Source organism: Xyrauchen texanus, chromosome 16, assembly GCF_025860055.1.
Source record: "Xyrauchen texanus isolate HMW12.3.18 chromosome 16, RBS_HiC_50CHRs, whole genome shotgun sequence".
Lineage (NCBI taxonomy): Eukaryota > Metazoa > Chordata > Actinopteri > Cypriniformes > Catostomidae > Xyrauchen > Xyrauchen texanus.
In genome coordinates, this window is record NC_068291.1 from 41,444,075 (window position 1) to 41,468,773 (window position 24,699).

The 24,699-nt window shown below is 37.7% G+C and overlaps 2 protein-coding genes across 2 annotated transcripts in view; both read left to right on the top strand.

The window, feature by feature from the left end:
* Nucleotides 1–19,621, top strand: part of LOC127657242 (metabotropic glutamate receptor 1-like) — a 34,067-nt gene extending 14,446 nt beyond the window's left edge. The window contains exons 5-9 of the mRNA XM_052145950.1: nt 4,166–4,412; nt 4,744–4,912; nt 5,158–5,284; nt 12,567–13,497; nt 15,099–19,621. Of these exons, the coding sequence (XP_052001910.1) occupies nt 4,166–4,412; nt 4,744–4,912; nt 5,158–5,284; nt 12,567–13,497; nt 15,099–15,903 (2,279 nt within the window). The 3' untranslated portion in view covers nt 15,904–19,621. The remainder of the gene's footprint in view (nt 1–4,165; nt 4,413–4,743; nt 4,913–5,157; nt 5,285–12,566; nt 13,498–15,098) is intronic.
* A 157-nt stretch (nt 19,622–19,778) lies between these two features.
* Nucleotides 19,779–21,906, top strand: LOC127657249 (ras-related protein Rab-32-like). Its single transcript, XM_052145965.1, has 3 exons — nt 19,779–20,053; nt 21,046–21,323; nt 21,711–21,906. Exons 1-3 carry the CDS (start codon nt 19,993–19,995, stop codon nt 21,741–21,743), a joined length of 372 nt encoding a protein of 123 aa, XP_052001925.1. The 5' UTR covers nt 19,779–19,992; the 3' UTR covers nt 21,744–21,906.
* The last annotated feature ends 2,793 nt before the right edge of the window (nt 21,907–24,699 follow it).

The window sequence follows — 24,699 nt, forward strand, 5'->3', positions numbered from 1 at the left end:
AAATAAAGAAAAATTGGCTTGTAAAGAATTTCATTTGGTTTACACTCTCCAATGAACTGTGTGTGTGTGTGTGTGTGTGTGTGTGTGTGTGTGTGTGTGTGTGTGTGTGTGTGTGTGTGTGTGTGTGTGTGTGTGTGTGTGTGTGTGAGCGTGTATTTATCACTTTGTGGGGACCAAATGTCCCCATAAGGATAGTAAAACCCGAAATTTTTGACCTTGTGGGGACATTTTGTCGGTCCCCATGAGGAAAACAGCTTATAAATCATACTAAATTTTGTTTTTTGAAAATGTAAAAATGCAGAAAGTTTTCTGTGAGGGTTAGGTTTAGGGGTAGGGTTAGGTTTAGGGGATAGAATATAAAGTTTGTACAGTATAAAAACCATTATGTCTATGGAAAGTCCCCATAAAACATGGAAACACAACAAGTGTGTATGTGTGTGTGTGTGTGTGTGTGTGTGTGTGTGTGTGTGTGTGTGTGTGTGTGTGTGTGTGTGTGAGAACAGCAGGATTATGTTTTTTCCCTCTTTCTTAAACCCATTGTAGATTATTATGGAGATGATGTTTTTTGATTTATGAGATTCAAATTTCATAGCACAGTATCATATCTTTACTGAGGCCTTCTATCCTAATGATTTCTCTCTGCATGTGAACAAATTTTTGATACTGTATACCAGATTAAATATGTAGTTTAAGAGGATTAATGATCAGGGGCTTAGAAACTTTTTATGCCCCTATAGGTATCTTTATATGCCCCTGAGGGCCACAAACTAATAAAACACGAATGTAATAGTTTTAAGTTTACTTAGTTTTCCCTCAAAGTGGAAATTAGGGTTCAACCAAGACACATTTTCAACAATGCATGCCTTGGTTTTAGCTTCTGCCAGCTGCTTGCCGCAATGCATTGAATTAGAGTTATGTGTTATTAAGAGCCGTGTCTTTAAAAATGCCTTCTTTAACCTTAGATTCTTAGAAACCATTTCATATTATCAGCCACGGTGCCTGAAAACTGCTTCTTGCTGGCTTGGTGAAGTTCACTGGAAAATGAGACGATAGGGTGTCCTTTGACATTGTACACTTCCATTGAATTTGATAGAGCTAAAACAGCGATCTTTTTTAAATAACAATTGTCAGCCACATTTACTCTGATCCTTAAGGGAGACGTGGAAGAATGAGCACACGGATGCATAATTAATTTTCTTGCTCAATTAATAATAATGTCACCATCATGTCCATCACTAATTAAATGCTGAGTTGGGTTATGTAAATGGTTTCCTTCACCATGGCAACAAGCGTGCCTTTCATCTTCCGTTTTAATGCTGCTGTCTTTTGATTAACTTATCAATGCAAAAAACAAAACAAAAAAGACTTACTGTGTCTTTGGGCACCCTATCTTTCCCTTTTAAGTGCTATAAAAATCCCTACGAAAGTGGGTCTGGAAATATCATGGCTGAAAATTTTAAGTACAAAAATTGTTTTTGTTGTTTTTGCAATATTTAATTTGTTTTGCACCTAATCTTGCAAAATGTGTAATTTGCTAATATTGCTGAATGAATATTTGAAGTCAACATGAAATGAAAGGGAATCTATTGAATTTCGTATTCCATTTTGCTGGTCTTATTGTGCATGATTCCTCAGTGTAAATAATTTTCAAGAAAGGCATTTCTTTTTTCTTTGTAATATTTGTTTAAAATGTAATACTTTGCTCTGAATCATCTTTCCTTGGCTGACATCACATAGGCCACACAGGCAAGAAACTTAGTGTCGTCATCAATTGCCAAAAAGCTACTTAAGCTACTGTTGTAGGTAATGTTGCCTTTCTAAAATATTGCCATTAGTTAACTCCGTTATTTAAAGCTGGAAAATGTTAATGCAATAGTAGTTATGGCAATAATTCAAAAAGAATGGCTACCATTGGGATTTGGCGAGATGCTCAGGAGGGTGAACTTGACCTTCAGCCTCCACGTCCAGGTCATAAAGCCTCCTTAAAAGTGGGGGCCGCTGGTGTTACAGGAGTGGAGTAGTCCTCTCAATATTGTCTCATGACTAGGGCTGGGTTTCGTGTTCGATACATTTTAGGCACCGACTGAATCGAGTATCGAAAAATGTCTTGTCGTTCGGTACCAAATTTCGATAACTAAGGGGTTAATCTCGTCAACGTCAGTGATAAGCATGTAGCATGCTAGATTTAGGCATCAACGAAAAACACTCATTTATGCCGGTTACGCCCAGAGACGCAGCTCACACGTGAGGCGGTAGTGTCTATGCGCCCCTACACCCATAAATGTAAAAGATGTGGAAAAGATCAAAAGTGTGGCTACATTTCACCAGGCGCAATGCAATATTTGTGACAAGATCATTGCTGCCAAGACCGACAAAACTGATGAAGCACTTGACAGTGCACAGAATAAACTTAAGAACAGAAAGTTGCTCCGTCTTCGACTGCAAGAAGACCGAGCCAATGCAGTCATCCTCTCAGCGTCTTCCTGCCACAGAGCTTCCTTCAACATGCCCACCACACGAGTCCTCCTCCAACATGCCCACCACACGAGTCCTCCTCCAACATGCCTACCACACGAGTCCTCCTCCAACATGCCCACCACACGAGTCCTCCTCCAACATGCCCACCACACGAGTCCTCCTCCAACATGCCTACCACACGAGTCCTCCTCCAACATGCCTACCACACGAGTCCTCCTCCAACATGCCCACCACACGAGTCCTCCTCCAACATGCCCACCACACGAGTGGTTTAGCAAACAAACCAACAAACAAAATCTGCTAACTTGTAGTGGTACATGCTTGTGTACATGTTAAATAAACATTTCTGTGCGTGGTGACATAGTCCTATAAACCGGGACCTACGTAACGTTAGATATTGTTTGGATGTATGGCTATAGATAAATCGATGGTAAAAATGCTTTAAGGTTGACAGCAACTGATCAGGTTTAACGTACATTAAACTAGTTATCTTGTTAAACCGTACTTATCCTTAGGGTTGGCTGAATTAACAGTTTAACAGTCTTTGAGTCTTTAAAAAAAAATTTAAAAACTGAAAAAATAAAACCAACATTTTTTTGAGGTAATGTGTAATGTTTGTAATCTTGTTAAAATGGATTTCATAAAATTGGTATCGGAAAAAGTTCAAGTTATCTGTATCGGTATTCAGCCCTACTCATGACAACTCAAAACAACGTCGATATCGTAATAAAGCTTATGCAAAAACGTCAATAAACAGAATTTCAAATCGACACAATACTAGGATAAAATTTTAGCTAGCCTCATATCCAACATTTTATTTTGAGATAATAAAAGTCAGTGAACAAATATGGTTACTCGTTCCCTATTTATTAATGCAGATTATGTTATTTCGACTCATTCCAAATCCTGATGTTTTTTGCTTCCCTAGTACACAAAAGTTATTTTCCTATTATTACAGGGGTCTCTGGAATACTCTATTCTGATTGGTCAATGGCCATCTAGAGGTCTGATATTTCTAAATAGCGACTGCATATCTGGGGCTTAATATCAGACTGGTCATCTGGTAAATGCAATTCATCTGTCCTACTACTCGGATCACCTGAAAACCGGAGATGAAATTCTCAAATAGTAATGTTTTTTTTTTTTGGTTTATATGGTTAGTAGCCATGGAATAAAAACAAACAATGACTGTGCATTATCCCTTACTTAAATCACAGTTAGGCTTAGGGTTAGGCTCAATGGGTTAGACTTTATGGTTATGTGTAGGTTTGGGTCAAACTTAGGAAAAATTTTAATATCAAATGATCGTTGGTTTGTTTATTTCTCTCTATGGGAGTAAAAAGATGTACGCTTTTGTACGAGCCAACTTGTATGATTTCACCATCTAGTACTATTATTACGGCTTTGCAGGAGGGTTGGTTTGTCCTTTAAAATCCTCTGCAAACTCACATTCTGTCATGCTTCATTGCAGTATTTTTACGATCACAAAAATTCCTGATGGATAAAATCAAATTCCACTCAACATTTTTTTCCCGTCATTCATTTTCACTCTGAAATAAAGCACATTACAGAAGTCAAACGGGTTGCAAATGCCATTTCATGTTGACTTTAATGATTTATAAGAGAGCCAAAAGATTCACCTTCAAGTTGCTCTAATAAATGTTGTTCGGTTTGACCATTCTCATAGGTTATGAAAACTTGGAGGACAACTATGTCCAGGACAGTAAGATGGGTTTTGTCATCAATGCCATCTATGCCATGGCTCATGGCCTGCATGATATGCATCAGCACCTGTGCCCAGGTCACATAGGACTGTGTGAGGCGATGGACCCTATTGATGGCAGCAAACTGCTGGACTTCCTCCTCAAGACGTCCTTTACTGGTGTGTCTGGAGAGGATGTGTGGTTCGATGAAAACGGGGACTTACCAGGCAGGTCAGTCTTACGTACTGGCCTACATAGAAAGCTACATATTATGCACTAGATGAAGAAAACAAAAATAGCTATTAATTAATTTTTAAACCACTGTGGATCAGGTCCACAACTTGGGATTTTGAGTGCAATTCGTCAAGGCTTTTGTGTTGATATTCAGAGGAAAGCAAACAACTTTTATATCATTCATGTCTGTAGCACAAATGGTGCAGTACCAAAGTTTAGCACCAAAGTTTATTACTTCTGAGGAAAAACAAATCATCTAGTGATGAATGAATGCATGAATCTCATATTATAGATACATTTTAGCACTCTGTCTCTCTCTTTCTTGAAGGTATGACATTATGAACCTGCAGTATGTCAAGCCTGGAGTCTATGACTATATAAATGTGGGCTCTTGGCATGAAGGCATTCTGAGTATTGATGATTATATTATCCAGATGAACCGCAGCGAGATGGTCCATTCTGTCTGCAGTGAGCCCTGCTCTAAAGGAGAGATTAAAGTAAGTTTGAATACTTATCACAAACCTCCATTTAAGAAAGTGTAAATCCATCCATCGTCAACCGCTTATCCTGTGTACAGGGTCGCGGGAAAGTGTAAATATTCACTTTTATTTTCCATTGCATCATCTGCTCCTCATTATAACACAAGAAAAGAAGTAATGTTATACTCTTTAAAGGGATTGTTCACCCCCAAAATGACCATTCTGTCATCATGACCCTTATGTCCTTCCTGTGTGTCTCTCAGGTGATCAGGAAAGGAGAGGTGAGCTGCTGTTGGATCTGTACGGCTTGTAAAGACAATGAATATGTCCAGGATGAGTTCACCTGCAAAGCCTGTAAGCTGGGATGGTGGCCTGATGAAGAACTGAATGGTACAATGGCCTTATTTAATTTCCTTTAACTGCAAAAGTCACTTTGTTAAATATCTCAAGTTCCACACAGAATAGAAGGACTTATTTTGGCATTATCTGCATTGATTTTGGGGGAGAATGTGTTTAAACACTGGAAAATGTGTTACATGGAGCTGAGAGTACTAAACTCTTATTGGTAGTAAAAAACTAAATTAAATTATAAAACTAATAAAAGTCTTTTAATACTCTACTTTTACATGTTACGTGTCCCGCATCATTTAATAATGTAGATTTACATTGAAGGAGGACCATATCAAGACACTAGAATAATATAAAGACTTGGGGGTGGGCCTGAAACACCCCAGCAAACATCTAGCAACTACCCAAAACATCCTAGAAAAACATCTATCAACCACCCAAAACATCCTAGAAAAACATCTATCAACTACCCAAAACATCCTAGAAAAACATCTATCAACTACCAAAACATCCTAGAAAACCTCTAGAAACTACCCAAAACACCCTAGAGAAACATCTAGCAACTACCCAAAACATCCTAGAGAAACCTCTAGAAACTACCCAAAACACCCTAGAGAAACATCTAGCAACTACCCAAAACATCCTAGAAAAACCTCTAGAAACCCAAAACATCCTAGAGAAACATCTAGCAACTACCCAAAACATCCTAGAAAACCTCTAGAACCCAAACATCCTAGAGAACATCTAGCAACTACCCAAAACATCCTAGAAAAACCTCTAGAAACCCAAAACACCCTAGAGAAACATCTAGCAACTACCCAAAACATCCTAGAGAAACATCTAGCAACTACCCAAAACATCCTAGAGAAACATCTAGCAACTACCCAAAACATCCTAGAAAAACTTCTAGCAACCACCCAAAACACCCTAGAAAAACTTGTAGCAACTACCCAAAACATTGAAAAACATAAAGCAACTTCCCAAAACACCCTAGAAAACCTTCTAGCAAGTCAAGTCAATTTTATTTGTATAGCGCCTTTCACAACACACATCGTTTCAAAGCAGCTTTACAGAAGATCAGCATTAACAGACGATAAAACTGTAATGTCTATAAAGTCGATTAATCATCATTGTGTAATTTAGATAAAATATAATTTTTAATAGTGTTTAAAAATAATTAAATGATAATTGTATTAATAACCCCAGTGAGCAAGCTGTAGGCGACTGTGGCAAGGAACACAAAACTCCATAAGATGTTGATTAATGGAGAAAAATAACCTTGGGAGAAACCAGACTCACTGTGAACTCTGGCTAACATTATGAATGTAATGTAAATATTAATTATGTATAGGTAAAATCATGGTTTAAAATTATTAAACTAAGTGTTAAGGGTCAGTGATTAAACATCGATTGTGTTTGAACTGTAAGATTAATGACCAAAGTCTTTGAAGTCCATCTTGATTAACTGCAGAAGTTCACAGATGCAATTGTCCATGTTAATTGGCTGATGAAGGCTTTTGTTGGCAATAGTTAGCAACTACCCAAACACTCTAGTAAACTCCTTGCAACCACCCAAAACACCCTACCAAATGTCTAGCAACTACCTAAAACAACATAGATAAACATCTAGCAACCAACCAAAACACCCTAGAAAAATGTCAAGCAACTACCAAAAACACCATAGAAAAACATCTAGCAACTAACCAAAACACCCTAGAATAACTTCTAGCAACCACCCAGAATATCCTAGAAAAACATCTAGCAACTACCCAAAACAACATAGAAAATTCATAGCAACCACCCATAACACCCTACCAAATGTCTAGCAACTACCCAAAACATGCTAGCAAACATCTAGCAAACACCTAAAGCACCCTAGAAAAGTGTCTAGCAACTACCCAAAATACCCTAGAATAACTTCTAGCAACCACCAAAACACTCTAGTAAACTTCTGGGAACCACCAAAAACATGCTAGCAAACTCCTTGCAAACACCCAGAATATCCTAGAAAAACATCTAGCAACCACTCAAAACACCTTAGCAAATGTCTTGCAACCACCCATAACACCCTGGAAAAATGTCTAGCAACTACCAAAAACACCCTAGAAAAACAGTTAGCAACTACCCAAAACAACCAAGAAAATTCATAGCAACCACCCATAATACCCTAGCAAATATCTAATAACTACACTGCAAAAAATGATTTTCTAGACAAGTATTTTTGTCTTGTTTTAAGATAAATCTGACTAAATTTAGTGAACTTTAGACTCTAACCAAGAAATAAAAATTCTGCCAATGGGGTAAGCAAAATAAACTTGTTTTCTCTTTAAATTAAGTTTATTTTGCTTACCCCATTGGCAGAATGTTTTTTCTTGTTTTGAGTCTAAAGCTCACTAAATTTAGTCAGATTTATCTTAAAACAAGACTTAATATCTTATCCCATTTTGCTTGACAAGTAAATAAATCATGTTTTAAGAAAGTTTAGATAATTTGACTGGAAAACAAGACAAAAATACTTGTCTAGAAAATTATTTTTTGCAGTGTACCCAAAACTTGCTAGCAAACATCTAGCAAACACCTAAGACACCCTTGAAAAATGTCTATCAACCACCCAAAATACCCTAGCAAACGTTTAGTAACCACCCAAAACACCCTAGAAGAACGTCTAGCATCCACACAAAATACATTAGCTGAATGTCTAGAAACCACCTAAGACACTCTAGAATAACATCTAGCAACCACCTACAACACCCCATAGATATGTCTAGCAACTACCCAAAACACCCTAGAAAAACAGTTAGCATCTACCCAAAACACCCTAGAAAATGTATAGCAACCACCCATAATACCCTAGCAAATGTCTAGCAACTACCCAAAACACCCTAGAAAAACATCTAGCAACCACCCAAAATACCCTAGCAATCACCCGTCCAGAAAACACCCAAGACACCCTAGAAAAATGTCTAGCAACCACCCAAACACACTACTAAACAATTAGCAACCACATAAGAAATCAAAAAATGTCTAGCAACCACACAAAACATGCTAACAAACATCTAGCAACCACCCAAGACACGCTAGTAAGCTCCTAGCAACCACCAAGAATACACTATCAACCACATAGTAATGAGCTAAAAACCACTCAGAACACCTTAGCAACTCCATACAGTAGCAACGCACTGGTTATGACCCACAACACCCCAGCATCGCAGCGTAGACATTTCTTCTGAAAATGTCAAAATTTGAAACATGTCTATCTATAGCCTATATTTTAAAACTAGATTAGTCTTCAAAACATTCATGCAAAACAGCTTTCTCTAAGTGTTACACTATAACTGAATTGGCTCTTTAAAAGACCTCCACTGTCCTATTTACAAAAGGTTTCCAATGACACCTGAAGGCCATTTATCATTTTTACAGATTGCTTGCACCATATAACATATCGCTTGTGACAGCCCTACTTCACTGCTTACTTCCCTGGCCTATTTTCATACACTGTGATGGTCAATGTCAATGCAGCAGCATAACAGAGTGTCCCAGTGATGTATTTTTCATTAGTTCACTATATAGTTCCATTCTACAGTGTGTTACTACTGTTATACACAGATTCACTGTAGCTCACACAGAAGCATGTGCTGATAGCCTGGAATCCTTGACATAAATACATTTTATTTGATCTTGTAGGAAGCTTATGCTGGTTTGCTGGTCCTGGATAGTTTATGCTGGTCAAGCTGGTCTCCCAGCAAACCAGTTTAGGCTGTCTTAACCTGTTTTTTTAGGGAAGAAAATAATACTGTGTTAGAATTCTAATTTCTGGGTGAACTATTCCTTTAATTGCATCATTTTTATCCTTAGTATAAAGATATGTGATGTGAATATCATGGACACTGGTGTTGGTAATGATGCATTAGTTTCCTCTCTCATGTTGCAGTCTCTAAAATCTCCTTTGGCTTGGTTCTTTCGTATGGCCTGGTCCCTCAGTGGAATGGCTGTTTATTTTTAGTTGAGCTGAAAACCTACTTTAGCACTTGGTGCATAAGTGAGCTGGTCACACTCAGATGGCCAGTCTTACAAAGACACGAGGCAATCCAAAGCAATCTTTTGTCATTTTTAATTCATAGTCAAGCATGCACTTTTGATCTAAACCACCTATTGGCCTCCTAGAGTGTTTTATTATTGGTGAAAGTATACTTAAAGGGTTAGTTCACGTTAAAATTTAAATTCTGTCATCATTTATGCCGACTCATGTTTTACTTTATTTTTTCCACGGAACACAAATTGAGATGTCAGAAAGAATGATAGCCTCAGTCACCCTTTATTTTCATTGTATTGAAAAAAAGATGCAATAATTGTGAATGGTGACTGAGGCTATCAGTCCCCAACATTCTGCTTAAGATCTCCTTTTGTGTTCCATGGAAGAAAGAAAGTCATACTGGTTTGAAGCAACATGTGGAAGAGTGCATTTTCAATTTGGGGCATCCCTTTAAGGGTATGATTAACTTCTGACTAATTTAAAAGATAAATAAAAATTTTTTTTTTTAAATATATACCGTAATTTCCGTACTATTGAGCGCACCTGTACGGAAGACCTGTACCGCAATGTAAAAAAAAAAAATAATTGTAAAAAAAAAAAAAATGCTATTATTTCGAGATTAAAGTCGAAATGTTTCGAGATTAAAGTCGAAGCTTTTCGAGATTAAAGTCGAAATGTTTCGAGAATAAAGTCGTAACATATATTCTGAATATTCTATTTCCGAAGTATGCTCCAAAAGCTTTCGATTCTTTGATTATGATTGCTTGAACCGTATAAGAAACTCCGGTTAAAAGCAAATTCATCAGTAGCATTTCTTCGAAGAAAGATTTGCATCTGCTCCATAGCAATGTTTTCAGTCCCGCGATTGGCACGGATTCTTCTAGGACAACCATCTCTATTCTTTACTGTCTCAATGAAATATGTTGCAATGACTTTCGGGTCATTATTGGTGAAATACACTTTCAACCACATCACATTACGTGAGAATCCATCAACACATCCATTAATGCAGAGGCCGTACGGTTTAAGCTTGTCATACGAGTCAACGTGCCACATAAAGTAAAAAGCTACTATTATGTTTAGATCCATGTCAGAAGCAGTTTGACTTCACTAAGAATATATGTTACGACTTTATTCTCGAAACATTTCGACTTTAATCTCGAAGCTGAATTAATCTCAAAGCATTTAATCTAAATAATAGCATTTTTTTTTACAATTTTTTATTTTTTTTTTACATTGCGGTACAGGTCTTCCGTACACCTGAATATAAGCCGCACCCACTGAATTTAAAAAAATATATTATTTTGAACATAAATAAGCCGCACCTGTCTATAAGCTGCAGGTGCCTACCGGTACATTGAAACAAATGAACACGGCTTGTAACAAAAATAAATAGGCTTTAACGAAACACGGTGTGGCAGCGGGGGCGTGGTCAAGCGCCCGTCCGGGAGAGAAAAGCGGTAAAATAAAAAATTAGCAGTAAGCAGTAGCCTAGCAAGAAAGTCATTGGTCACTATCTTCCTCCTCTTGTGCATATGAAACCACTGAAGTCATCTCCTTTGGTGTCGGAGTTGAAAAGCCTCAGCTTTAGTTGTCTTTTTGCACTGAGTCAATTCATCACGCTGCTGTTTCCAAGGTGCAGCAGCTCTATTTCCTTTTCCAACAGCCAGATCAATCGCCTTCAACTTGAAAGCTGCATCATATGCATTTCTCCGTGTCTTGAGGGTGACAAAATGACTACCATAATCAGAATGATGAGAAGTTTGAGCGCGCTCGATTTAATCTAAACAGTAAACAAAAAAGTTGTTTGACCTTAACCCGTTCGGCAATTTCATTGGTCTAATGAAAGCTTCATGCCGCCAAAAAACTGAGCACGTCACAGAATGTTTTTTTTTTTTTAAATAAAATTTGAAAGCGGGAAAAATCCATATATTAGCCGCGCCGTTGTTTAAGCCGCGAGGTTCAAAGCGTGGGAAAAAAGTTGCGGCTTATAGTCCAGAAATTACGGTGTATATATATATATATATATATTGTTATATAAAGTTCCCATTAATAACTGAGTTGGAGTTTACCAGGCCTACATCAGTTTTTGGTACTATAGTACAAAATATTGACTAAATAGTTTTCCTAAAAATGTATGTCATATGTGGAGAGTGGGACTAAGTTTTTAATTTTTAAATAATACTAAGCAGATTTTTGTTTTTGATCAAGTTGGTCATGTTTCCAGGAGAGTTATTCATGTTTCTGAGACGTTACAGACATTACATTAGAAATTAGCAAAAATAATTCTTATTCAAAGTATTGGCCAACAGCATCCAATCACTGCCAACCATGATAAGATCAATTATACATGATAAATTCTGAATATATGAATTGATTACCATTGTCTTATGTCTGCCAAACATGTTGAGTGGTCCAAGCATCATCTGCAGCCTGAAACTGAACTTTTGGTCGGAATTTAGGAGTGAATGCACTTAGATGCATGGAGATCTATAGGATGCTCCCTTGCTATCCATTTAGTGAATGACTTAACCTCCAGTGTGCTGAAACTCCATCTATCTTCACTGGTCTCAGAATAGTTTGAAATGCATCTTATTTTCACCCTAACTCCATATAAAGCATCTGAAAGCAGCATTTTCCAGTTTTTAGATGCTTCCATTAATCTCAATGTGATAATGCACAGTGAATATAGGACATTTTAATTTAAACTAAGCATACAGTCAACGATCATTGTGTTTAACAGCGTGCAGTTTCACCATAAATCACCCAAATTTAGAAAATGGCATATCGAATGAAACTAGAGACTCAAATCTTTTGACTCAAACAGGTTTAAATGTAGAAATCTTAATTAGGGTTCTTACCAGATGTAGTTTTGTTGACATTTCAACTAAACACAACTCCACTGCGATCACCACCATGTTGTTTTTACACATGAATTCGTACCTCAAAAGTTTAACCTTTAACTGACAGCACAGAATCTCTGTGTTGCATATAGCGAAGCCAAAACACAACATCCACACATGTGGACACAAGGTCGTACCAAGAAAAAAAAAGAGTCTTAAAAAAACCTTAAAAAGGGCATTTCCACTACAGAATTCTATTCTATTCTATTCTGACTTTTAGAGATAAAAAAAATGACATAAACCTCCTATGATGCATGTACTTACATTCAAAATTATTGAGAGAAAAAATCCACAATGTTAAAAGTGCCCAAAGTTGAAGAAACACACAAACACATTTTTAAATGTCATGACTGATTTTGTCTGACAATTTTATATATTTTGTCCCCAGGCTGTGAGCCACTTCCCTTGCGTTACCTGGAGTGGAGCCATCCAGAATCCATCGCTGCTGTCGTCTTTTCCTGTCTTGGCATCCTAGTGACCAGTTTTGTCACATTCATCTTCATACTGTACCGAGACACACCCGTTGTGAAGTCGTCCAGCCGTGAACTCTGCTACATCATCCTCGCTGGAATCTTCCTGGGTTACATTTGCCCCTTCACTCTCATTGCCCGCCCCACTGTAGCTTCATGTTACCTACAGCGCCTCCTGGTGGGCCTCTCAGCTTCCATGTGCTACTCCGCTCTCGTCACCAAGACCAACCGCATTGCTCGTATTCTAGCCGGCAGCAAGAAGAAGATCTGTACACGCAAGCCGCGATTCATGAGTGCCTGGGCACAAGTGGTTATCGCTTTTATCCTCATCAGTGTGCAGCTAACGTTGGAAGTCACGTTGATCATTTTAGAGCCTCCGGAACCTATCAAGTCCTATCCCAGTATCCGAGAAGTGTATCTCATTTGCAATACCAGCAATTTTGTCATGGTGGCGCCACTAGGCTACAACGGCCTACTCATCCTAAGCTGCACCTACTATGCCTTCAAAACACGCAACGTCCCAGCTAACTTTAACGAAGCAAAGTACATCGCCTTCACTATGTACACAACTTGCATTATCTGGTTGGCTTTTGTTCCCATTTACTTTGGATCTAACTATAAGATCATCACCACTTCCTTCTCCGTGAGTCTTAGCGTAACGGTGGCTCTCGGCTGCATGTTTACGCCAAAAATGTACATAATCCTCGCTAAGCCGGAGAGAAACGTACGCAGTGCGTTCACCACCTCCGACGTGGTCCGTATGCACGTAGGGGATGGTAAAATTGCTTGCAGGAGCAACAGCTTGCTCAACATGTTCAAACGCAAGAAGAACACATCTGGAAATGCAAAGTAAGTACAAGTAGCATAGCAGCATTAACGTAGCCTCTCTCCATCCTGTTGCGTTTGAACCCATGGGTCCTGTACTGTAATTCCGTGTTCTCTTAAGACCTAAAGATCATGCCATTTTCAGGAGCTCCTTCAATTAACGGCTCACCCAGACATCTTTGATTTACAGGTCCACTACAATTAAAACCTGCACACCCAGGGGTGTCTACGCAACAGGGCTGAGAAAGACTGTGCAGCTATAGTAGCTTTATATAGTGTGGTATAGTATTGTAGCTAATGTTAATTGGCAAGCATGATTATGTCTACACTCAGATACTAACAAGTTAAGATGACAATAAGTAGCCCGTAGGGTTGGGAAGTATGACATTTTTAGGATGTGACTGAAGAAATGTGTCAGCGATAGAGATTTCACTATTATATCATTTATATTGTTTATACCGCAGTAGAGTGCAACAGTGCCTGCCTACTTTTTCCGTAATCTTGGTTCCGGAAGTATTTTTCCCAATAATTGTTTTTCATAAAATACTTCATAAAAGAGTTCTAAGCCAAGAACCAAACTAACCAGCTCCATTGTGAATCACATCATTACAAATTTTGATTTGAAGCAAAAAAAGCATTTGAAAATTGGATAAAAAGACAAAGGTACAAGACAGTGTACATAATGTCTTTAATGAGGGAATGAACTGCTATCCCATGAAGCACTGCAAACGACATAATCAAAATGAAAAATTATAGAAAAATATAAAACTATTGATTTTTAAGCTGTTGATTATAAGTATAGAAACAAGTATATATATAATATATATAAGTAGTTTGAGAGTGTTAGGAGAATGACTCTATTGCGTCATTCACAGTGCATCATGGGAGTTGGCGGTCAATGCAGAGCTATTTTGGTGCACTTTGTTCACCGATTGGAGGATCATTTCAAGTTTTGGCACAGTTTCTTAAAAACTTGTAATATTTTGAACGAGATTGGAGATATTGGATGACTTGGCTTGTATGAAAATGTATGACTTTCATTCCTATACAGACTGACCAATTAACAAACAGAATTTCAAATCGATACAATACAGCCATCAAATTTTTGCTTGCTTTCTATCCAACACTTTATTTAAGAGGAAAAGTCTGTGAACAAATTTGGTTACTCGTTCCATACTTATGCAATACAAATGATGCATGTCAATAACCTCTAATACGCTTCCCTCGTCTCGTTCCAAACCACAACGTTTCTTTCTTCCATGGTACACATAAGTTATTTTCCTATAAAAATCATGGTTAGGTCTAGGGTTTGGGTAAGGGGTTAAACTAAAGAAAAATCGTGATAACATTGTTCATTGGTTTATATATTTTTCTATTGGCGAGTAAAAATCATACATTCTTGAACGAGCCAAGTCGTACGAATTATTTTGACTTGTCATGAGACCGGGTTGGACATTTTAAGGATACACTTAATAACTGAATACAAATATTCTAAATATTTTTGCACGTTTTGCTTTTTAAGGCATTTGTATTAAACTATTTTTTTACACGAACCAGAAATGTCGTTCTTGTGTTCACCTTTCTCGGTTCCTGTGAAATAACAGTGGTCTTTATTTTGTTCATAGTTCTAATGGCAAGTCTGTGTCATGGTCTGAACCAGGTTCAAGACAGCCTCCGAAAGGAGATCACATGTGGCACAGACTGTCTGTACATGTGAAGAGACAGGAAGCCGGCTCCAATCAGACGGCTGTCATCAAACCCCTAACTAACACCTACAATAACCCAGGCATGGAGTTTTCCAATCTAAGCACCAAGACTCTGTACAATGTGGCTGAGGAGGATGAGGGTGACCCAATCAGATACGACCCCTCGGGCAGCCCTCCTCTTACGCCCCTCAGGCAGTCGCCTATAGGCAAGCCTATGAAGGAGGTGGGCACAGATCTGAAATTTTACACTCCTAAACAACACTTGCCACTGAACAGTGTTCTCCCCGAATATGTTATTGTAGACCACCTCCAGGAAGGGGTGGGAAAATTCAGCACAAACATGCCTGATTTGGATGAGATTGTAAGCCTAGCCAAACCGGGCGATATACTGCATCCTCAGCCCTTTCTGCCTATGCAATCGGGATCTTACCCGGAAGAGCCCTTTTCCTCTCTGGAGGAGGTTGACAATGAGCAGTTTGGACTTCTCCAAAGCTACATGTATGACAATGCACAAATCCATGATGAGGAGGAGTTGGTACAGTTTAAAATGGCAATGGAGGACTCTATGGCACTCATGCCACCTTCGCCGTTTCGAGATTCCCTTGGCTCGGGCAGCCCGATTCCTAACTCCCCTATTTCTGAATCCATCTTATACGCACCTCCGAGCGTGACTTACGCGTCCGTCATTCTCAGAGACTTTAAGCAAACCTCCTCAACTCTTTGAATAAAATGTATAAGGACATCATAATAGGTGATCATTTCACAAGTTCCTAGTTTGTTCTTAGTAATAGTAACTACTTGAAATTAAGTTTTTATAATGTTTTCCTGTTATCAAAGTGTTTTAAAGAGACTGTATTGAAGTGAATGTATTTTGTCCAGGGTCCAAAATCAACACACGCCAAACAGACAAGCCTGATCTCATGAAAACTACGTGACTGTGGTGACATTTTTGCAAAATTATATTAAGTAGGTTTTTGAGGTGGCAGTTCAAAGGTGAAATGTCCACTGTGTGGCGATAAAAGCAAGTTACATTTTCTCTCAAACAAGAGTTTTTGAGGTAAATGCTCTATCGAGTTTTACAACCAAAATAACTGACCTCCCTACCTTAAACCTAAACCTAAACCTTATCTTTAGTGTCAGAAAAATAACATTTATAAAACGTAATTGCAGAAGCTTCTATGACACTTTCAGCTCAAGTGTCGACTTGCGTGCATTTCAGGACTCGTGCCACAGTTCTTTGCATCGCAAGTGTAACGTTCTGTAAGTTGAGCTACGCACTATTTATTTCAAGCTCGAACAAGCTCATAAATGTTGTTGGTTATGTAATGCAAACATTAGAACAAGTCATGCACTACAGTAAAAGTGTTCAGATGTCATAATATAGCATTGTGTGAGGAATAGGGTGAAAAGGAATTGTTTATGAACTGATAATCTGCCTCTCTACTCATGATTTGTGTGAAAGTGAATTAAATTAATTGTTGTTGTAATGCCTCTGGTGTTTCCTGATACCTACAACAAGCCACGTAAAAATCATTTTGCAAAAATGTAGTTGTAGTTACATGATTTTTTTGAGACCAGGTATGCTGATTATAACGTGTCTTTTGACCCCACTTTTTCATGGCTGATACATTTTCTTAATTCATTCGCCATTGGCAGGGGTGGCAAAAGGTTCATTTCGGACCCTCACTGAAGAGACCTAATCAGTGATGCACTGAATTAAACGGGCTCCAAACATGGAAAAAACTCTTTCATTTCTGTCGCTGTCCCTTTTGTATTTTGGCAGCATTTGACAAGATCCAACATCAGTGATTGTGATGCTGTAGAGCTATTTGTGCTCGTGTCGCATTGTCTTCCATTGTAGATCAAATCATGTAAAGGACTTTCTCAGAACATTAGCAGTAAATGAAGATTTAGTGCCCAAGTAAGTTCAAACTTAGTGCAGCAGTTCCATTCAGTTACAAGTAAATACAAATAGGTGTTTTATACAATAAATCACTGGCATAGAATTGGGGAAGACGGGCTATGCTATGAAGGGGGGGATTTTTCCACCGCACTTATGCATCTGTCCATGTTTATAAATTCTTATCAACGCTGCAAATAATTTTGCATGAGTTAGGCCTACCTTGCAATTGCGTGGCTGTGAGTCTGACATATTGAGATGCAAAAACTGAAGTCCCCCCTCCGATGTATGAGTTGGAATCGGCCAATTAGTCGGCAGTGTCACGTGGTACCTGTTACGCACCCTGCATTTGGTCCCCCTCAAAGTTGAAACCAAATCTATGGCATTGCAATCAATCAACATGACTTTTATAAATTATATTTTTAAACTAATCTAAACAGCAACATAATTTATAAGTGCTATAGGTATCATCAACTAATTAATAAAGCAGAAACATTCAATTAAAGGAACAATAATTTACTTATGCATCAAATGTATTAAACTAAGTTCAGATATCACATGCCTAAATGTACAATGTAGCAAAGATTGGATAGTGTTTAAGTGCCAATGTCAATATTGCGACACTTTCATTTATATTAGATGTATTTTTGTGTTTTTGTCTGTGTGTGTGCGCGCGAGTGTGTGCGTGTGTGTGTGTGTGTGTGCGCGCGCGCGAGTGTATGTATGCGCGCGCGCGAGTGTGTGTGTGTGTCTGCGTTTGCGTGCGTGTGTGTGTTTGTAATGCATGTGTATGTATGTGCGTGTTGTGTGTGTGTGTTTGTGTTTTAAAAACAGTAAAACAGAGACTGTATATGCTGACTTGCTTCTATATATATTTATGATATTTTAAATAATGAGTTAGATGTAAATATTACTATGTAATATATAATTATATTAATTGTATATTTGGATTGAAATGGTCATAAGTCAAAGTGCTTGTAGAATTTATGAATGCATTTAATGATATAGTTGTTTTCTTTTGTGTGTGTGTGTGTGTTTATTGCTCAATGTTGGCTGAATGTTATAATATCAATGCAAGTCTTTACAATGTTAAAAGTACTGCCTCCAAGCTGTCAGTGTTTTAAAGAAGATTCAATGAACCATTAATGTGCAACAGGGCCACCGACAGCAATTTCACCAGAATGTAGCATTTAATCATAACAATAGCGGCCTTTGTATGTTTGCAACATACTTAGACTTTGTAAACTGTAGCAATTACATCATCATATTGTTATGACCAGTGTTGGGTGTAATCCAATTACAAAGTAATAAATTACTATAATGAATATTTTTGTCAAAAAAGTAGTGTAATGCATTACATTTTAAATTGTGTAATCAGATTACAGTAACTAACTTTCAGTTAATTTAATTACTTTTAAGTGTATAGTGTTGTGCTCATTTCTAATATATTATTTATGTAGAATATGTGAATTAAGACCCTGTAACGAGTCATTGTGAAGCAGACATTAGCCGCTTTTCCACCATCAGGCCGAACAGTTCCGTGCCGATCTGGGCCAGCTGGCGCAGTTAAGGATTTTTCTTTTTCCCACTGTGGTACGTAACAGATCTGTCTTTTGGCAATGCCGTGAGAGGTAAACATACAAGTCACCACGTATTAAAGCCATTCCACCGGCACGGTTGAGTACGTTAGCTAACTGTGCCGAGAATTCCAGGCCAAAAACGGTTTATAATCGTGCCGTCCGAACCATGCTCATGTGGAAATGCTACTGTAACCGTTCCATACTGTGCTCAGAACCGTTCTGTCCTATGGTGGAAAAGTGGCTATTGTATGTCACAATGAACAAGAAAGAAATATAGATATTATTTTTAATTTGTTGAGCGTAAAAGTGTTTTAAATCAAAAAGTAACTTAAAAGGAAAGTAATTAGCAATGTGAAACATTATCAGTAAAGTAATCTGATTACAATTTTAGAGCAATAATTAGTCATTTGTAGTGGATTACTGTTTTTAAGTAACCCAAACAACACTAGTTATGACTGTTTAAGTCCAACACATGACCATTACAAAATTGTTAAGGAATTTTAAGCATTTATAAAGGATTGTATTTAAGTAACTATTAAGATGTTATCTGAATTATTATTAGTGCATCATGCTGTAAGTTTTCTTCTTGTTTCGGTTGCAGTGCAATATATTTTTGGTTTCTGAGCTTGTCAGATTGCACACTTTACTCTTGAAACTATACTTTAGCTCTGAAGTGTACATTTCTGCTCTTATATTAAAGACATTGCTATTGCATACTCCCTAAATGGAGCTTAGATGTACAGTAGGTAACTGCTTGTACACATTTAGTTATACTATATTTGTCAAAAGCTGTTTAGCTCAATAATTTAATGAGCATGTTTTCTTAGTTTATGATACTGATTAAATGCTGTACATTTTGTATATAATCTCTGAGGGTTGTTATTGCAGTTGGTGTTTAGTTAATGATTTCCCAAAATGTGACCTGTTACTGTATGTTACTGCTTTCATGTGACATTGTCAAAGACGTTTCTACAACACTTGATGTTTCATTGTGTCACTCCATTATTAGGTGCACGTAATGATAAACATTTGAAATGGAATTCTCAGATGAACTTTGAACCTTTGGCTCAGCCTCACCCTCTTTATATTGTAAAGTTATCTTTAGGGAAAGTACACAGACGGGAAACTGTCTTCATTTTAGGTCAGTTATTGCCAGATCTGTTAACACTGTCCAAGGAAAATGTCAGGAGACTAAAAATTAGGATTCACTGAACATTTATTGAAAGTTTTGGTGATTGGAGACCTTGATGTTGGAAAAACCAGCTTTGTAAAGCGTTATGTGAGAAATCAATTCTTCAAGGACTTAAAACCGACAATTGGTGTGGATTTCTTTATGAAGGTCAATGAGTGGGACAGTCAAATGCTGGTGAGATTACAACTATGGGATATAGGAGGTAAGTCTGTCTACTAAAGCTAGTTGCAAGTTTAAACAAAATTTCTTTGTTTAAACTTGCAAATGGTTGACCAGGATTGTACTGGTTCCTCTTTTGTTTTTCATGCATCTTATCACGTGGCTCATTGTGCATGACACTGCAGAGACTCACAGCATGTGGAGCTCATGCTACTCTGCGCGATCCACGCACAACTTACCAAACTCCCCATTGCGGCCACAAGGAGGTTACCCCATGTGACTCTACCCTCCCTAGCAACCGGGCCAGTTTGGTTGCTTAGGAGACCTGGCTGGAGTCACTCAGCACGCCCTGGATTCGTACTTGCGACTCCAGTGGTGGTAGTCAGCGTCAATGCTCACAGAGCTACCCAGACCCACAGACATGATTGAAAGTGTCAAATAACAGGATGGTTACTACTGAGATTAGGCAAGTAGTATTCCACACAACATGGCAGCCCCCATGTGTGGACCCTCTCCATGTAGAATAAAACAGCTCTTATAAGGTTACTGAAATTGCTGAAGTTACTGAAGACTGGAGTCTTCTTCTTAATATGAGTGGTCATGATTTTACACATATATTGCAAAATTACAATTCATGTCTTTAGGAGTTAAACTTTTTTAATGAGGAAAACATTACTGAGTGCACCTTTAAAATTAACTAATCTCTTCCTTTCCTAATCTTGCTCAAAAATGCATAAAATAACAAGTAATTTCTACAGATTTTCTTCCTGTTCAGTGTATGCAAGACATGCAAGTTTCATCAACACTATATCACTATAACCCCCAAATGTGGGGTTTCGGCACAATCGCCAAACGTAACGAATTTTAATGAAAAACAACCTTCCATTATTATATTTTTCACATAAATTCTGTTGCTCCATCAATATTTAAATAAAAAGACATTTATTTTTTTTAATCTTGGTACACTTTGCAACCTGATTTTCCTTAAGCTGTGCCGTTTGCCCCACTGTATCCTATATATTTTCATTTATTCAGGTCAAGAGCGTGTCAGAGGAATGAACCGAGTGTACTTCAAAGGAGCGAGTGGTGCAATGATTGTTTATGACATTACAAACGGATCAACATTGGAAGGAGCTCTGAACTGGAAACGTGAGCTTGATTGTAAAGTAATGTTGAAAAATGGCAGCCCAATCCCTGCAGTTCTGCTAGCCAATAAGTGTGATCAGATTCCACGTTGTCAGAACTGTACTGCTGTTCTGGAGAAGCTCTGCCAAGAGAAGGGTTTTATTGGACGGTTTGAGACATCAGCAAAGGTGAGTGGATGTTTAGCATTTTAGCTAGAGCTGTTGGCTTGAATAAATTATCATATTTTCACAAATATGTTTGTTTTTATAATCACTAGCAATTGCTTTGCAATCACTCAGAATGCCTAAACAACTGCTAAACAATGCCTTAGAAACCACCCAGGACACCCTAGCAACCTCTTAGATCATCTTATAACCACCTTGCATCTACACAGAGCACCCCAGCTGTCACCTAGCAATAACACATTAGCAACTCCTCGGGAGTGCCTTAGCAACCACCCAAAACACTTTAGCAAATATAACCAGTCACAATACACAATAAACAAACAAACAAAAAATCTCATCATTTACTCATCCCCATGCCATCAGATGTGTATGACTTTCTTTCTTCTGCAGAACACAATGAAGAGGAATATCTCAGCTCTGTAGGTCCATACAATGCAATTGTGCAATTGTGAATGGTGATCAATATGTTGACCCTCCAAAAGTACACAAAGGCAGAATTCATAAGCCATAAGACTCTAATGGGTTAATCTGTATCTTCAGAAGCAAAATAATAGATAAATCTGATCAATATTTAAATTACTATCAATCTCCACTTTCACTTTCTTCTTTTGTTTTTAGTGATTTGCATTCTTGTGGCTTGTTTACCATTCAAGTGATGTTTTGGAAAAGATTTCAATAATAAAAACATTTTCCTCTTGGCTTAAGTGAGAACTTTATTTAATAAAATATACTTGTAACTTCCTTTCTTTGCCTACCAGAATAAATATTAGAAATATAATAAATATTCAATCAGGGCTGAAAATACATTTTCCATCAAGCACAAATACATAATGCAATCCCTGAGAGTATAGTTAGATCATATGCTAATATATCATGCTCTCTTTACATACAGTAGCACTTCTGTTCAAAATTAATACACTACAAGTATCAAATTTCCATTTCAGTACATTATCGTCATTTTCAGAAATTTAGATAAAAGATTAAACCAAGAAAGTAGGAACTAACATAGGCCAATGTTCCTGCCCTACTTTTACTACAGTATATCTAATTAACTGTTCAACAAATATATAAAATGTACAGGTGAAATGCACCTCATACAAAACTTTATCCAGGTCACCAGAATGATCAAATGCATCAACATGATGCACTGCTTCCATACACAATGGTCGACCTTGCAGAAATGGCAGCAGCTCTCAGCTTGACCCAATTTTTACATGCATCCAGCATTCTGATACTCCCCCCAAAGAACTGTACTAAACTGAGCAAACAATACTGTATTAAATCTTCCCCACCAGTCCAAATGAACTGTTAGGCACCAGCTGTGAGCATATTCAGGTTTCTATGTATGGAAGAGGTTGAGCACATTTTCAAATGTTTTTGAGCTTATACACAGCACTGTATCATGTAGTAGAGGTCTGATGCTTTTATGGAGAGTGTGTTGATCTGTGCAATGTGTCCCCCACGGGCCCATGCAAGAAATGTTCCCCTCTCTCTACCCATCTGTTTGCATTTGCACACAGGTGGACAAAATTGTTTTTATAGTATTTGTACCTGTTAGTATTGAGAGCATGCAGTAAAATAAGCCACTTATATGTCATAGTGTCTGAAATGGTTTTGAATTCACATCTTATGAAGATGAGTGATTCATCCTGAACTCATCATTTATAAATAAGCAGAAAGAGAATTATTCATAAAACAGCTCAGGTGAGCAGGAAAAGCATGAACAAATCATGTCAATTTTTAAAGCGTATTTAATCAATGAATTTGCAATATAAAATACACAGCAATTTTATGTATTTTTTTGGTTACATTTATGGTAAATGGGTTTTTTTAATAGCCACTGTGGTAGCCAGAAGTTTACAGTAAAACATTTTTTTACATTTTACAGTCAAATATGCAAACAAATATGATCAAAAAGTCAAACAGGCAGGTTCCCATATCTTTTGACCAATTAATTTCCATGACTTTTCCTGTCAATCATGATTACAAACCTTGTGTAGCCCCGCATCCACATGTGTGGATGTATTATTTTGGCTTTGCTATACGTAACACATAGTTTAATTTCATTTAAACCAACTGATCTCAGTTCAGGAGACTCTGGGCTGTCAGTAAAGGGTTAAACTTTCGATGCACAGAGCCATGTGAAAAAACAACATGGCGGCGATTGCAGAGGAGTTTGTGTTTGGATGAAACACCAACAAAACTACATCTGGTAAGAAACTAATCAAGTTGTTTTTACATTTAAACCTGTTTGAGTCAAAAGAATTAGAGTCTCTAGTTTTATCCGATATGCCATTTTTAAAATTTGAGCAATTTATGGAGAAACGGCACACTTTTAAACACAATGACCACATTTGTGGACTGTGTGCTCATCTTACATTTATGCATTTGGCAGACACTTTTATCCAAAGTGACTTACAGTGCACTTATTACAGGGACAATCCCCCAGAGCAACCTGGAGTTAAGGGCCTTGCTCAAGGGCCAAACAGTGGCATCTTGGTGGGGCTTGAACCCCCAACCTTCTGGTCAGTAACCCTGAGCCTCAACCACTGAGCCACCACTGCCCCATCTTCAGTTAAAATATCCTATATTCATTGTACACTACCACATTGAGATTAATGGATGCATCCAGAAACTGGAAAATGTTGTTTTAGAAGCTTTATATGGAGTTAGGATGAAAATAATAATAATGCATTTCAAACTGTTCTGAGACCAGCGCAGGCAGACAGCACACTGGAGGTTATGTCATTCACTAAATAGGGAGCAAGGGAGCATCCTTTAGATCTCTGTGCAGATAAGTGCTAGTGATAATTATGCTAATTTCTGATGTAATGTCTGTCATTTCTCAAAAACATGAATAACCAACACTCCTGGAAACTCCTGGAAAGAAATCTGACTTTCTATAGCTTGGTATTATTTACAATTTCAATATTTTCAATGACACCCATAGTTTTCAATCACTTCAATCAAATTCAGTTACTGTAAAATGGTTAAATGGTTAAATACCGGCAGATGTGTTCGCCAGAAATTTACTGTAAAAATACGGCGAGCATTTTTCAGGCTTTACGGGATGTAATTTTGATGTATATTTTACGGTTCACTACTATTATGAAATGATATAAAGTTTATATACTAACCTTCTGGAACAATAAAAGTCACCTTTTCACTTTAAAATGTATTGTTAATCACCGTAGCAAACTAGTTTAATTTAATTTGACCAATTGTCACACATTATACATACATTTCTGCATATACATGGTGAAATTATTTATTTTTCACATATCCCAGCCAAGCTGGGGTCAGAGTGCAGGGTCAGCCATGATACGGCGCCCCTGGAGCAGATAGGTTCAAGGGCCTTGCTCAAGGGCCCAACAGTGGT